The following is a 15,681-nucleotide window of genomic DNA, read 5'->3' as shown; positions in this document are numbered from 1 at the left end:
CGCGACGCCACGTCCTCGTCGGATGCAAGCCACCGGCGGCCAACAGCCACGCTACGCACCCCGACGAGAACGTTGCGTTTTAATGGTGGTTGCCTACGGTATCCTCTCCTCGACGTCGGGCAAAGGCCGCAGATAATTACATCTCAGGCATGTATCTTACATGTCGTGCATATGTACGGACGGTCACCTGCGCAGTCTCACGCATTATATACCCCGCTTCTGCCAACCTACACACCCTCACACAGCTCTGCCGTTGCTGCTACCACGGTAGGCTGTCGCATTGGGTTTTGTCATGTCACCTTGCATCTGTGCTCTATACAGTATCCACCTGCTCAGCCGCCAGTCGTCCTCGGGTCAGCCGTCTCAACTTATTACTACCACATAGTAGTAGTGATCGGTCCAGATTCCCGAGAATGTGGATCCGAAGAGTTGCATCTGTGTCCATCTGTCTGGATAATCTATAACCTTGGATAATAGCAGTCTTACATGTTGCCACATGGTTTCCGACAGTCTGGGAGGTGACACTCTTGCATCCTAGAAACGAGGATGTCCCAAGTAGGGTTTCATTGACGCTGCTGACGTGCCTGACATCCGGACGGATGTTTTGTCGTACCAGATGATACTTTGTAGAACAACCTTTTGTGTGGTAACCTTGGGCGTGATTGTTCAGACAGAAGCTCCTGTGTCTGGGTAGAATATCATAAGCTCAGTTGTTCACAGCCCAGATCTGTAGTCACGGCTCCCGCAAGACTAGACTTTCCAGGCAAATCGTGTGTGGTCATATCAATGTTCATTGAAGAGACCACCACTCGACGCAGCACTGCGTTGAGGATCCTGCCGTTCTGAATACTGAAGGAGACCAACCTCCACCACAAGTTCCAACTGCGTCCAACAGTATTAACAAAAATACCGTATGGAGTGACCTCTTCACCCCATTTCAAATAGATGAAGACGAGAAAGCAATCAGCATTTCGCAGCATTCTGAAAAGCTTGCGGGTCCATATTTGAATCAAAGAAAGCCACTTTTGTCCATCCCAAACGCGACGCGATAGATCAACTCCAGGCGTGGTGTGAATAACAGTGTAATCCCCCAGCACATCGCCGCCAACAACACCAGGATAATGAGACAGGAGCCGCTCCCATCTCCAGACCACCCAAAACACCCCGAGGCTAGGACGGACAAGACACGATTCACGAGGACACAGCTAATACAATTTTACATAGTGCACAGGACAGACAACGACCCCTTCCTTTCTTAGAAATAGAATTGTTGTTGTGGCGGCTGGCCCGGAGGAGGTTGTGCAAGGAAGTCGAAGTTCATGGTATCCAGGCCCGAGTTCCACGGGTCAGGGGACTCTGCAAATGTGGTAGGACGGTCAGCTTAGCCTTGTCGCAAGTGACACGGGCTTATGAGTCAAGGAGAGTGAACTGCGTGAAAAGAGTCCACGAGGACATCCTACCCCAGAAGATGGAGTCGTAAAGTTCCATAGGCTCGATATAGGTGCTCGGATCAATCGGCGCCAGATCGGCGCCTTCGAGCGACGGTGCCCCAGTGACATATGGCAATCTGGTGGCAAGTCAGCGGTGTCGCATTGTAGCTATAGGAGCGAGAGGGAAAGTCAGACTCACCCTGTAAAGTCCTGCATGCCACTCCCATTTTGCATTTCTGCCATCGCCATCGCCGCATCTTGATGAGGATCGAGACTCTGAAGCCCAGAGGTCGCATACGGTGCTCCGGGGAGAAGGTTATGACCGTCCGAAGCGCCCACGGCAGGGTTCGTCAGCTGACCTATACCCAGAGGCGTGCGTGTCCCAGATCGTGTCCCGCTATCGCGCTTGAACACGGCAGATCCCATGACACTTCCGTGGTCGTAAATGTTCTTCAGCGCGGCGAGGGCACGTGATAATGGTCCCGAAAGCTCAATGTCCTTGTCGCTCTTTTGAATGTGTGGGATCGGGGAGGACTGCTCCTTGGCCGCAGTAGCAGACAATGCAGAGATGAGATCACCTTGCAGCTGACGTATTTCAGGGTCTGACTTGGTCTCGGGCAGGAGACCCAGAAGCACGGCTGAAGACAGGCCGTGGTATGTAAACGCCCAGGACCTGGTCGGGATCACCGAGAGTTGGTGCATGGCGAGGAACATCCTGACCGTTTCCGTCAAGTTGTCCCTAAACTTTGCGGACAAGACCTTTCGTTCGGACGGCTCGAGGGCGTCCGATTCTCCTCCTCGTTTCAAGGCAGGGCGACAGCAGACGGATACGACAAAACAGGTGTGCAGCCTGATGGCGAAATGTTGGAGGCGGTCGACTGCGGTCTTGCAGGCTTCTTTACTCCGGATCTGCGGAATGACTTTCTCACGCAGCCGTTCCGTAGCCTGGCAGTTGTCGAGTATCTGCACAAAAGTTGCCTCGGCAGTAGCGTCAGGGTTGAGGCGTCGATTTATAATTTGGCAGAGGTGATACATGGCTTCCAGATAGGTCAGGCCGTTGCTTTCAGCGCTCGGTGAAACTGGAATCGGACAGCAGGGAATATTGGTCATGGGAGAGCTTGCAAGATTTTAGTGCCCAGATTTGCAGAAAAAGGTTCTAGGGGGCGATATGGACATACCGGTCGAATGAGAGCGAAGTGAGAGTGTCATGCCACACACAGCACCACCTGTGAGGTCAGCATTGAGTCTCCTTTCCCCCGAGTTCAGCCTCGCCGGTCTTACCAGAGTTTGCGTCGAATGATCTCCTTCCTCTTTGCCTCGGGGTCCGTGATCTCGTTGTTGTTCAGCCTGTGGAGACCAAGTGACAATGCCAGACGACAGGTAAGTCCCAGTAAGGCCCAAGATCCCTCTGCCTTCATATCATTGAGGAGACTGAATGACACGAGGAGCAAAGCCTGTATTGAGTCGAAGTTTGGGCGCAAGAGGAAGTTGCCCATGCGAAGGAAATGGAAGGATATTTGCAGGTACTTCTGAGAACTGCTGGTCCGTATATGGTAGGGCGAGTCGTGGTATTGCGAGCCCACGGCGAGGACTGCGAACAAAATGGCGAGCCAGGAAGCTGACACGGGCCTCCTGGCAATCTTGACCGTACTCCTGGCGTTTTTTGCCCGCTCTTCGAGGTAGACCATTAACCTCGACTCTAAGTCGTCGATATCAATTACAAAACCCCAAAAGACTTGCGGTATCTCCTTGTACGTTCGGAATAACCTAGAGATGTTAGATGCATACGCCAGAGAGAGATCGTTACCAGCTCGCCAATAGCGGAACCAACGCGGCACACACAGGCCAGACCTACTTCATAACCTCGCGGTCAGACGGCAGCTCAGCAGAGATGTCCGCGGTTAGCTTCTCCAGGTGGCGCGAGGACATGAGCGGGAACGGGGCCGAGTTGTCCAGGCCGAAGATAGAGCGCATGTCTTGTCGGATATTGTCGACACCCGCTTGGCGATCGTTGGGGGAGGTCTGTTCTCTCAACAGGGCCGGTATGCTGTTCTGTCCGAGATACCTCGTCACCTCAGCTGATTCGGGGTCAACTGAGATTGGTGTCAGAGATGAAGAATCCTTGCGTTTTGAGCGGAATGGAATACCGAAAGCGCGCATGGCAGGATCAGATTTGGCTTCGCTGCTCAGTTCGCGGGTGTCCTGGTCATCAGGAGAAAGGGCCCTCTTCTTGCTGATGTGCGAGGTGACGTCTGAGCCTCCGGTGGACTTGGATGACCGATTTGGCTTGTAGGAACATAGCTGGGGGTGCTCCCGTTTTACACAGTTCTCGCATGGCTGCTTGTTGTCGCACTTCACCTTGCGCTGACGGCAAGGCCAGCACGCCGTTCCTGACGGAGAGAAGGCTCGTAAGCAAGGTTCGCACGGTGCGTGCCCGAGTTCAGAGAGGCGCTACAAGACATATCGCGGGCAAGTCACAAGCAATGAGCGGGTGAAGGACAGAGAGATGAAGCAGAAAGAAATTTGCCTTGGAGTCGCACAGGTCGCCCGGGGAGATAGGCAAGAGAAATGAAAGAAGACGGCGTACCATATCGTACTTTCCGGTGCGAGTGGATAATGCGGCTGGCCTCCTCCGGGGTCAGGTCATCGATGTTGGGGCTCTCATGCTGCTCCGCCATGGCGGCGAACCGCGGAGCCGGCGACGGCAACCACGGCCAGAAACTGGTTCAATCGAGTCCAAAGCCACAGTCGATCGAGTCCAGTCGAGTTGAGTCCAGCCGAGTCGCGCCGATTCGGGTCGGGATGGGTAGGGTCTGGGAGCGGCTGGGCCGGATTGGGTTTGTGAGAGCTCGAGTCGGATCTGTGGCGCCGTCACAGGTCAAGCAAGAAAGACTCACGCCGGTCGAGGGGCAGTGCAGTCAGTGAGTGAGTGGGTGGAGATGTGTATGAGCTCGGCAAGCTTTGCTCCACCCGCGAGTTTGGACTGGCGGATGCCGGCCGGCGATGCTTCTCGAGGGCACGACAGATGAACTTCCTCAGCACGCGGTTGGGGAGGCGTACGACGGTCTGGTTGCTGAGTGAGGTGAGGTGAAGTGAGGTGTGGTGGTAAGGAAACACGAGGATGGCGAAGATGGTCAAGACGGCTCATCGAATTGAATCTCAGAGTGAGAACTGACCGTCCATTGTCATGGCATGGACTGGCTGATTAAGGTTTGCCTCCTGGGAAGGTTCCAACGTTCGCTGGTCGGGTCCCATTGGATCGGGCTGACGTCGCAGAAGTGGGGTTCTCAGTCGGGCAGCCGGGAGGCGGGCAGGCAGAGGGCAGCCGTTGTGCTGCGGCATGTACCCAGGTACCCTGTCCCAGATCGATCTTTCCAAGACTGAACCCTGGAGTGGTCTGCGCTACTGCAGGAGACCACCAGGCTCGACCAGGCTCTCTCTCTCTCAGCTCACTGGCGGCCCCAGCGCCGAAGCTGTCCAGGCTCAGCTGACCGAGGTGATAGGCTGTGTCAGTTTGGTGTTTGGTGCTGGGATTTAGGTCGTGCCTTTTCTCATCATTCTAGCCTGCTACCATTTTAAAGAGAAGCTAGTCTGGAGCATCGATCTCGGCACTTGCTCCACCACATGGATGTAGGGATTGCTCTTGCCAGCTAAGATACCGAACTAGACGGGCAGGAGAGGTCAAGTCTACCCCGCTCTTAACCTTTTTCGGATTCCACCCCTCCTCTCCAGGGTTTCTTGACTCGTCTCCCCGCCAACAGCTCTTCCCGAGATCCAATTAACCCAAGGCGAGTTGAGTGAGTGCTGCTCAACTGCTCGTTTGCTCGAGTGAGACTCGCCCTCCGTGTCTGTACCCAGCTCAGGAAACGCTAAGACCTATCGCCTCTTTCAATGTTCCGGCATTGCGTTCATTCCAGCCCACCCGGTTTCGCATCCCTCACTGGCTGAGAAGGCCAGTCGGACCTTGTCAAGCCAACCCAGCTACCGGCCCATCACCATCCTGTCTGCCTGTGCAGACGACAGCGACCTGGCTCGATCCTTGAAAAAAGGTGGTGGATATCCAGTGCTGGTGATCAAGTGATATTGTAGGTATAGATCTGCCTGGCTGGATCCTGGTGATGGTTGCCACATTCTATCACTTCGATCTCGCCTCCTGCCTCCTCTCAACCTCACTATGTTGACATCTACCACCGGTCATGCCCATAACCCCGTCCTGCCCGTGTGCGGATATCTGAGAGCCCAATGACTGACCCGTCGCCTGCGAGGCTGCAGACTCCATGTCTGCCACAAGACCGCCTCACGCTCTGGATCCAAACCCACGGCACCCACGACAGGACCTGCATCGTTTCATTAACGAGCTCAATGTCAAGTACAACCTGGGTGTGCCCATCCCGGATCCAGGCCTCAGCCCCTCCAAGAGAAAGGAGCAAGAGACTCCCGCCACCAGGCTGTATATTCGTCTTGAGGTCCACTTCTATCAAGGCGGGCTGGAAGTTCTTCAACAATTATTGAAGGAGTTTGACTCGGAAGCTAGACAGTCCTGTTCTCAGTGGGTCAAGAAACCCAGAGGCGACCCTGACACGCTGCCTGCGTCCGGCAGTAGTCCTCTAGCATCCAACCAGGTCCAGCGAGAATGTTTGCAGTCATTTTTCCACAAAGTTCTGGATCGTTGCCAACCAAAGAGAACTTTCAATCGCACTCGAAGCGGGCCGGCTGCCTTCTCAATGGAGAAATCCCCTTCTGTTCAGCCTAAGAGGGCTGCTGAGACCAATATGGCCAAATCGCCGATCAAGCGTTCGAAGCCGGCAGGACAAACTGCCAGTGCAGCTCAGGTCCCTAACCCAGCAGCCCTCCCGAAGACTTGCGACCTGTTCGCCGCACCGAGACTACCCTCCGAGCAGCCTCGACAGGGCTCAGCCAGGACAGAAGGCCCTCGTCCAGAGTCACTTGAAGCATTGAAGAGATCCACCACATACTCGACCAGTGTCACCAGCAACGCTTCTTCACGGTTCGTCTTTTCCAGTGCCAAACTGGAGTTCAGTACGCAAGAAACAGTCGAGGCAAGCTCCCAGGAACAGAGAAGGAGTCTTTCAACATCTCAAGATCAGTTTCAGCCGACCTCAACTATGGTGGATGTCTTGAATGAATCATTTCAAGACCAGGAGGCGTCTTTCGATTGCCGCTCGAGGGAGACAGGCTTCAAAAATGCCCCTTGCCCCCCAACCCAGACCACAGACTACTCATGCCCGCCTTCATCAGCACTGGTGGAAGCTCTTCGTTCCACCCCCGATAACGAGCCCCAGGTCAAAGGCGAACGAGCCGTTACTGAGTCTCTGGCTGCTCACAACCCCGGCTCCTCCTTAGGCCAAGACATATGGCGTACGTTGTGGTGTATCTAGACGTCCTCCCCTTTCAGCTCACTAACTTGTTTCAGCAACCTTACCAGATTGGCTTGAGCCGGCGCCGTTTTTTATAGCGTGGGAGGTTCTCCGGATCGGTGTTCACATGGGAATTGACTTGCATTCGGCACCACTAACCTATGATCCGCGATGGAAAGATCAGAAGGTCCTTCGCAGTGATCTAGGCGAGGCTTTTCGTGGCAAGCCCTTGCCGCCGGCCTCAGATCCGAATGCCTGGGCCATGGCAGCCAATTGTTCACCAGGCAGAAATCAGCATGTTGTGTTTTCAGCCTCACTCGAGTTTGCCGGCATGAAACCCGGTGGTCATCTGCGTCTGAAACTCCAACCTCTCAAGCTCGACCAACCTCATCGCCTCGGCCGGAAATATGGCGCCGACCGCTTCCTAGAGCTTCTTGTGCCCTCTCCAGACTCCTCAAATCTTCCCTGGTTTATAAAAGACAAGCCTTTCTACGAAGAACTTGTCAACTGGCTAACGCAAGAGCCACACGCGTTTTGTGGGCGGCGTTACAGACCTTTCTACTTGAAAAGCGGCGGGCAGCGCAAGCCAATTAAACATCTACAATTCGGGCCAGAACCTAAGCCCGTGTACACGGACCGCGTCTACTTATTCGCCGAGGATGGCATTGATATTGCCAGAAACGACCAGCTATCGACGCCTGTCGAATCCATGATCAGCTGGGCTCTGGACTTGAGAGGGGGCAGGAATGACTCTCAGCCCGTACTCAAGCTCTTCCAACGGCTGGCACTTGTTCTCAGCAAAACTACCCCAACCATTGTTTTCGAACCAGACCAAATCAGGCATCGGAGCCAAGACCTGCTGTCCACTGATGGGACGAAAGTGATGAACGACGGAGTGGGCAGAATGAGCAGAAAGGTTGCAAAGATGATTCAGACCGCTCTTGGTCTATCCTCGCCCCCGTGTGCTGTCCAGGGCCGACTTGGTTCTGCAAAAGGGATGTGGATTGTTGATGTTACCGATACAACAGATGATATCTGGATCGAAACATACCCGTCCCAGCGCAAGTGGGTTCTCAAAACTGCAGATCAAGAACATCTGACCCTGGAAATTCGCAGCTGGGCGCCAGAGAAGCTACGATCTGCCAGTCTAAACCTCCAGTTTCTCCCAGTTCTAGAAGACAGGGCCATTGACAAGCGAGCGATGCGTGAAACCATAAGCAAGTTATTGGAGGACAACCTTCGACAGGAGCTCAGCGACCAGAGACAATCCCTCGAAAGCCCTATTCAATTCCAGAAATGGATAGCTGCAAACTCGAGTCACAGGTTAGACCGGCTTAATCGCGGCCATGTGCCCTTCCAGGGTGGCCTGCCACGGGAAGATGAGGAGATCATGGCTTTCATGCTCAACGCAGGCTTCGATCCCTGGCGTAACATGTTTCTCAACAAGATGGCTTACGATGCACAGTTTCAAATGTGCGAGAAACTCAGCAAGAAGCTCAACATCAAAATCGGCCGCTCAGCCTATCTCTTCATGGTGGTAGACTTCCAGGACGTGCTCGAGGAAGGTGAAGTCCACATTGCGTTTTCAGACCGCTTCAGGGCAGATACAGGCTACTGGGAAGGAACAATGGTTCATGGCGTGGATGTACTTGTCGCCCGTTCGCCAGCGCATTTCACATCTGACATACAACGTGTCAAAGCCGTCTTTAAACCTGAGCTGGCACAACTACAAAACGTTATTGTGTTCTCGGCCAAAGGTGACACACCTCTTGCTGAGAAACTCAGTGGCGGTGACTATGATGGGGACCAGTGTTTATGTGTCTGGGACGATCGTGTGGTCAGGAACTTTGCTAATGCTAGTGAGGAGGCTCAGCCTGATCTTCGCGACTACTACCGACAAGATAAAATCAAGTTGCGCCAGCTCCTGTCGACACACAACGAAGAATACGGGGCAGCTATTGGGGAGATGATAGAGAAATGCTTCGCCTTCAACCTGACCAAAGACATGTTGGGACAAGCTACCAACTACAAAGAGCGTCTGTGTTATTCCAGGGGGAATGTTCATGACGAGGTGGCCAAAAAACTCAGTGCACTCCTGAGTACGCTTGTAGACGCGCCGAAGCAGGGAATAGAATTTGGCGCCAAAGACTTCAAGGCTTTCAAACGTTCTCACAGCCTACCCGACCAGCTTGAAGAGCCGCTATACAAAAAGGAGCGTCAGCCTCCGGATCAGCATTATGGCCATATCCTTGACTATCTCAAGTTTGCGATTGCGCAGCCAGCTATCGAGCAAGAATTACGCAAATTCTACACCGAGGAAAATGCCGGCAATGTTGTTCCTTGGGATAAGGACCTCACCGCAAGGCATTACGACGAATGGGAAGACGATTCCGGCAACAGAGAATCGGCGCGGACCATCCTTCGTTGTTTGAAGCGAGACATTGGCCACGTACTCGAGGAGTGGAACATCCTTTCAAGCGACGATTCTGTCAGTTTCTCTGAGATGGTACAACGGACATACAATTCTTGGCAGGGCATCCAGCCAAGCGAAGATGTTCCCAAAGCGACTCTGCGGCGTCTCCGCCGCGGCTATGCGCAGACCTCAGAGTGGGCTTTACTCAAGGCCAGCACAACCTTCAAGCTGTACTACCAGCTAAAGCCACGCTTCGTCTGGCAATTGGCAGGCTGGCACCTTTGCTTCATCAAGTGGCAAGTAGTGAACGAAGTACAGGCTGCTGCGGGCAAGATGCCCGCTGTGCTGACATCGCCAATGTACGCAATTACCAAGGTCGACTCTCGCGCCGTCAACCATCTCGTCGAACTCCAGACGGGCTTTGGGATGGAGGGAAATGAAAATGGAGACGAGGAAGATGATGCGTGAAAACCATCAATTGAGTCTGGATGCGATTCGAAGTCGGGACTCCTGATACTGAGGTCGAATCGACAACGAGTCGGTTTCCTGGCCTTGGTGGTCGTTGCCGACCGCCCTGGGGCAATCTGTGGCGATGGGCCACATGTCCGTTTTAAGCTATGTTCAATGAGACCGTTTCAGGAGTTTCCATCCCATTGGAATATCGAGTAATGGTGTGCGGACTAAGGTCTGCGAATGTGTGTTACTGTAAGCGTGTGGGTGTCGTTTTGGGTTGCAGCAATTTGTCTGCTTCCCCCATGTTTATTTTGGTCATGTATTTCCTAATGATGGGCACAATCTGTGCCGACCGTAGTACTGAAAACAGTTGGTGAGAAGAGGAACTGCTGATTCATGTACTGAAGATAGACGCGAGAGCGTCCGTGGACAAAGTCCTGGTTTCCCGACAAGCTGGGACTCAGAGCTGAGCGGGCTCGAACGAGAGCAGAAAAATGGCACCGAGGCAGGAATGGCTCGCCTCACGTATTGTATAGTCTTCTTTTGGGTTGGCCATGTCACTCATGGTCAAATGTTCCTGTATCAATGCTGTTCTGGCACCTTGAGAGGGCCTATGGTGAGCTGGACAATCAGGCGAACAGTGGCTACTTTGCGGCTACCGAAGTGAGAGCGAAAAGGGGCCAAATGGCCCGCTATCCAAGCTATAAACACTCGTCGGAATGGTCTGTGGCCAGAGGTTCGGATGAATGCCACCATTCACCATATCACAGAGCCTTATAGAAGTCGGGTCTTCTCTGTTGCAGAGCACTGTCCTTGCTGAGCCTCTGTGTGATGTTGTTTGCCGTTGGTCGGTAGGCAAGTAGTGTATTTTCTCAAGATGATCTGAATTTAGGGAGCATATTCTCCCATTCACCGGACGGTTGCCCGGTGACCCGTTAGGGTCTGGTAAAAGGAGGCCTGGACCAGCAAAGGTGAGAATGCCTTGGAGATTAGGAGTAATAATTTGTGGCGGGAACGCATTCTCGAGGGCGTTTGAGATTTAAGTTGCTTTGCAGACCAGTCGAAGGGTGGCATCAAGGGCAGTCCGAGGCGTTGCCGTTCCAACCTGATAGGTGAGTTCAGATTCCTGCGTGCAGAATCTGAGACACCACAACAGTCGACAGCCCATATGTCTCGCATTAGGGCCGTTGCCAATGCTTGGGTGTTTGCATGCTGGAATTTCAATGTTTCGAGTGACGCTCATTCCATGCGGCATTGACCCGCACAAACACTGGAAGGGAGAGAATTCCCTTTAATATGGCCCGTCGCCTTCACCATCAACAAAGCTCATGCACCTGCCCGTTGACTTGCCAGTACGCCACCTTTTCTTGTAGCAGTGTCAATCCCAGGTGACCGGCCTCCCGACAAATTCAGCCGTCCATTCTCTTCATGCTCCGCCTCCTCGCACCAGGGATTGGATACATCAGACAGGCTCGAGACGATGGCGTCCTCAACACTCCTCACAGTATCCTTTGTGATGCTGCTGGGTGCTCACGCCGTCGGAGGTGCCCATCTACACCCGCCGCGGTCCGGTCCCACGACAGAGACCCGGGAGGAGTCTGGGGGAACTTTCTCGATACATCAGACGAGGAACGCCCACTACAGGGGGAAGTCCGGCTTGGAGGCCATGGTCGATGTGTACAAGAAGTACGGCGTCGAGCTGACGCCGCAGTTGAAGAAGGCGGTTCAGATCAATACACATTACGCAGCATCTCGCAAGAGTTGGTATCCTCTCACTTCTCTCATGAAGCCCTTGTGTTGATTGTTGAGCATAGGACAAACTGTTGAGGCGATCCCTCCACAAGGCTTGGACTATGAGTGGGTCAGTCCTGTCCAGATTGGCACGCCGCCTCAGACGATGTACTTGAACTTTGACTCTGGGTCTTCAGATCTGTAAGCCATTTTACCAGGAATACTGGAGCTAAACTTTGAACGTTTCAACTGATGGTACCAGATGGGTCTTCTCATCGGACACACAAGCGAGTCAAGTGTCTGGCCAATATCTTTACACCCCCGGAAACTCATCAACAGCCCAACTACAACCGGGCTATACGTTCTCGATCGGCTACGGGGATGGTTCTGGGGCGCAAGGTCTTGTGTATCGCGACCGGGTCGAGGTGGCCGGCTTCGTTGCGAACAGCCAGGCCGTCGAGTCAGCAACCCAGGTCTCACCCGAGTTCACCGACGACCCTTACTGTTGGGGCCTGCTCGGTCTGGGGATGAGCGGTGGCAACACTGTGAAGCCCCAGCCGCAGCTCACCTTCTTGGACAACATAAAGTCATCCCTGACCAGGCCGCTGTTCACCGCCGACTTGAAGAGCGGCAAACCAGGGACGTACGGGTTCGGCTTCATCGCGAACTCGTACTCGGGAAATATCCAGTACGCCCCTATCGACCGGACATCCAGTTACTGGCTGTTCGCAATCACAGGGTACCGGGTAGGCCCCGCAACGATACCAGGCAACCCCAACTCGGGCTACGTCACGTTCCCCTTCAGGGCAATCGCAGACACGGGCACGACTCTGCTTCTGCTGCCTCAGAGCATCGTTGATGCATACTGGAAACCGATCACCGGCTCCTACTACGACGCCTCGTGGGCCGCGGTGCTGTTCCCCTGCAGCGCCGTCCTTCCGGACTTCACCTACGGGATCGGCCTGTACAAGGGCGTCGTGCCCGGACGGTACATGAACTATGGAACGGTCGACGGCACCCTGTGCTATGGCGGGCTGCAGGCCCAGGGGGGCATCGACTTTGCTATTGTAGGGGGTATCGCGCTGAAGGCGCAGTACGCGATATTTGACCTGGGGAACATGAGACTAGGGCTGGCGAATAAGCCCTTGTCGAGTTGAGTCCCAAAACTCCCTATTGTATGACCTGAGGTCAGATAAACCCACGATGCATAATATCTATCGGCGTAATTTGAGAATCTTGAGTGCTGTTTACCCGTCCAATGCTAAAATGTGTAGCAGTGTATGGTCGGCTCTTTCTGTAACCCTTTGCTTGACTGGAATGGCCAAGTTTCCACTTTGCTGTTCATGTGCAAGCTCTTCTGTGATTGGAATGTGCTTCAGATCCACAAGTCATCCTTGTGCGTGCCGCGCAACTAATGCCTCAGTCGCTATGTGCTAGATTAAGCAACGTTAACGTTTCCTCTGTTTGCAAGATTCAATACCGCTTGTTCCGGGTTCCTCTAAGCCCAAGTTTGAATTATGGAGCACCTGGATGTTGAAGGATTGACAAATTTGTATCATGACATCACTACAATTCTGTCTGGGAGAGACGTCTTTTTGTGCTAGTGTAGATCAATTTACGGCGCTCCATTCTGTGATCCTCACGCTGCTGGAAATATCAGAGACTGGGACGTTTGAGTGAATGCCATGACAGCACGTCCTGCACATGCAGCCTTTGGAAGTGAACGCCCACAACGTAAGCACGTTGGTGCCGGCAAGCAAACGCTCATCTCTGACTGCTATCGAGAGTGGTAGTCAGGGTGTATCTATTCGCTATGGCATCACTACAACTATTCCCGCAACACCGCCACACTTTCAAAAAGTTCGCGACGTCATAGTGCAGCCAAGTGTGGCTTACTTGCCTTCTGCACAGCAAGAAGTGGCTTAACACACCTTACTACACCAGAAAACTTTGATTTCAACTCCTTGGAAAAAAGAAGAAAAGAGAAAAACAGGGGGGGGGGCAATAAATTTGGCAGGTGCCGTGGGGCCGTACGGCCTCACGGCTATGTAAATTCATTACATAGATTCCGTGGTCGCGAAGCGGACACCTGAGCAAAGCTCGTGTAGACATAATTGAGTTGGAGATGAAAAAGATCTTGAACCTTGATTAACAACGTTAGTCAACGACGTCAGTCAAGAAGATGATGCGGGCTGATTTAAAACCAAGGATACACCTCGAGGACTTAGTCTCATGCTCTTTGCGTGCCGTAGCAAAGTCTTCTGAAGTATTGATGCTCTAATGTTTTAGTTATGTGGGTACTCTTTAAGCTCTACGCACCATGTCTACACTACGTTCGAAGCCAGGATCGTCCGTCCCCACTTCAATGCAGGAGTTCAATAGTGCATGTAGATCCGACTACGATCTGTCCGTGAGATCGGAGGCTCGAAATTTCTCTCTCAACACCGAATTATGTATCGAGTTGGAACGAAAGTCGAGTACAAAAGTTGCAAGAAGACTTGAGTGATACTTCAGAGAGGTGGAAGAGGGTCATGAAAGCAATTGTTCAGACTTGAAATCTGCGCAACATTCGCATATTAGGTGCCCTGTCTTTTTTTTTTCTCGGCTGATTTAAAGTCTGAAAAGGGCGCCCACGTGTTTCCTGTTGTTGCGGCTATGTTCCGATTCTTTCAATTAGAAGCGTCCAAGACGTAGTCTATGCATTCGCAGGACTTGCAATTTCCGGATAACCACACTAGAAGCTCAGTGGATAGCTGTGGACGGGGTTCAACTGGGGAGTGGCCGCGATGGTGGATTAAAGTCAACTGAGACTTGAAGTGATTCCGTCCAAATCTTGTGAACCATGAGCTTGTTTTTCGGTTCATGAACCCTGGAACTCTAGGCATCCAAGTTCTTCCCTCAGCCGATTGTCGGCGCGTTCCAATGACGATCTGCAGTGTTGTGGAGTCGTGTTTTCAGCCTCTGCTGGGTCCCCGGTGATCGATCATCGTTGCGCAACCTTGGCAATTAGGGCTGAAGGGTGGCTGAGAATTGCAATCATGGAGAATTCTCCGGTGACCCACATCATCGATTCATTGCTGGGCCATGATGGAGGCTATCCATCACAACAACAAATGGAATACACTGACACCACGATGGTGATCTGCAACTGATCCTCTCATGGGATTTCTACCATGTAACAATCGGCGCAACACCGAGTTGCAGGCAGCAACTTATGAGGCTCTGGTGGAGATGTGAAGATACGATGTCATGGTCTGGACGTCTATAAGAGAAACGGACATGATCAATTTCTCAATGCTCCAAGTCTCGTCACCATCATCGCAACATAAGCTAACCCCTGCTTGCAGCATTTCATCTTTGAAACTATTGTTCATCCACAACCCGTGCTAAAATCGACATGTACACCAACTTCTTCACCATCCTCACTATGCTAGCGGGTGTGGTCAGTGCCCTCCCGGCGGACAGCGAAAACACCAAGCAGCTATACCGCCGTGACCCAAGCGATCAGTCTGGAAACTCGCGTTTCATCTATCAGGTATGTGTATTTGTTTCTCAGAAGTCGGTCTGGGCCGGGCCATTCTTGAAACATCGTGCTAATATTGGGGTTGAAGTGCGAGGAGACTATCATCCCCAGCCCTGGTGGTGGCGGCGGTGCTGGAGAAGGCGGCTATGGGTTCTTCTCTGATAGATTCAGCTTTATTGACCGCGATGGTGCCAAGGTCGTGCCCGATGCTTGCGAGTACACAGATTCGGGCCATTTCTGCACCAACTGTATCTTCAACAGCAAGTACCTCTCCTCGCCAACTAATGCGACTGGTAAGTGCCTCCTATATCTTTCTTTGTGTCATTACTTTTGCGCAGAAGACCCAACTGACAAGGAGACACAGTGCTACAATCCTCCCGCAGGCATGTACCAGGGATGCAGTTTGAGCTTCCAGTACAATAATTATCCTTATGATACGCAGGAGGGGCAGGATAAGTGTGGACACCAGGTCTCGTACCCTGGATTCTCAGACATTGGGAAGGCTATTTGCTACTTCGACGATGGCTGGAGCGGTTAAAGTTGGGGTTCAGATTGCAACAAGGTTGTGGCCAAGTTATTTCAACGACAGGGCTACTACGGGATGATACATGTATCCATTAGAGAGCGGTTTTTCATTCTTGACACATATCCTCAAGTTTAGAATGTATATAAGGCATGAGATTCAGCCATCGTTCGAAAGTAGAAATGCTAGACTTCCATCAGCCGCAGTAACAATAGATTGTGAATTGACCC

The 15,681-nt window shown here is 52.7% G+C and overlaps 4 protein-coding genes across 4 annotated transcripts; 3 read left to right on the top strand and 1 right to left on the bottom strand.

Moving 5' to 3' along the window:
- Positions 1-1,255: 1,255 nt before the first annotated feature.
- Positions 1,256-4,108, bottom strand: INS49_006338 (uncharacterized protein; the record flags this gene model as incomplete). The annotated part of the gene is made up of 8 exons (XM_043167110.1): positions 1,256-1,356; positions 1,461-1,567; positions 1,630-2,509; positions 2,649-2,656; positions 2,712-3,197; positions 3,286-3,523; positions 3,578-3,794; positions 4,028-4,108. The coding sequence occupies 8 exons, from the start codon at positions 4,106-4,108 to the stop codon at positions 1,256-1,258; spliced, it is 2,118 nt and encodes a 705-aa protein (XP_043028254.1).
- Positions 4,109-5,707: 1,599 nt separating this feature from the next.
- INS49_006337 (uncharacterized protein) lies at positions 5,708-9,689 on the top strand (the record flags this gene model as incomplete). The annotated part of the gene is made up of 2 exons (XM_043167109.1): positions 5,708-6,809; positions 6,865-9,689. The coding sequence occupies 2 exons, from the start codon at positions 5,708-5,710 to the stop codon at positions 9,687-9,689; spliced, it is 3,927 nt and encodes a 1,308-aa protein (XP_043028253.1).
- Positions 9,690-11,154: 1,465 nt separating this feature from the next.
- On the top strand, positions 11,155-12,562 carry INS49_006336 (uncharacterized protein; the record flags this gene model as incomplete). Its single annotated transcript, XM_043167108.1, has 3 exons — positions 11,155-11,434; positions 11,489-11,606; positions 11,668-12,562. 3 exons carry the CDS (start codon positions 11,155-11,157, stop codon positions 12,560-12,562), a joined length of 1,293 nt encoding a protein of 430 aa, XP_043028252.1.
- Positions 12,563-14,802: 2,240 nt separating this feature from the next.
- On the top strand, positions 14,803-15,466 carry INS49_006335 (uncharacterized protein; the record flags this gene model as incomplete). Its single annotated transcript, XM_043167107.1, has 3 exons — positions 14,803-14,940; positions 15,017-15,221; positions 15,267-15,466. 3 exons carry the CDS (start codon positions 14,803-14,805, stop codon positions 15,464-15,466), a joined length of 543 nt encoding a protein of 180 aa, XP_043028251.1.
- Positions 15,467-15,681: the final 215 nt, after the last annotated feature.

This window comes from Diaporthe citri (genome assembly GCF_014595645.1).
Source record: "Diaporthe citri strain NFHF-8-4 chromosome Unknown scaffold_2, whole genome shotgun sequence".
Taxonomy (NCBI): domain Eukaryota; kingdom Fungi; phylum Ascomycota; class Sordariomycetes; order Diaporthales; family Diaporthaceae; genus Diaporthe; species Diaporthe citri.
Note: the sequence above shows the minus strand (reverse complement) of the source record. Positions and strands in the feature narration are given on the sequence as shown.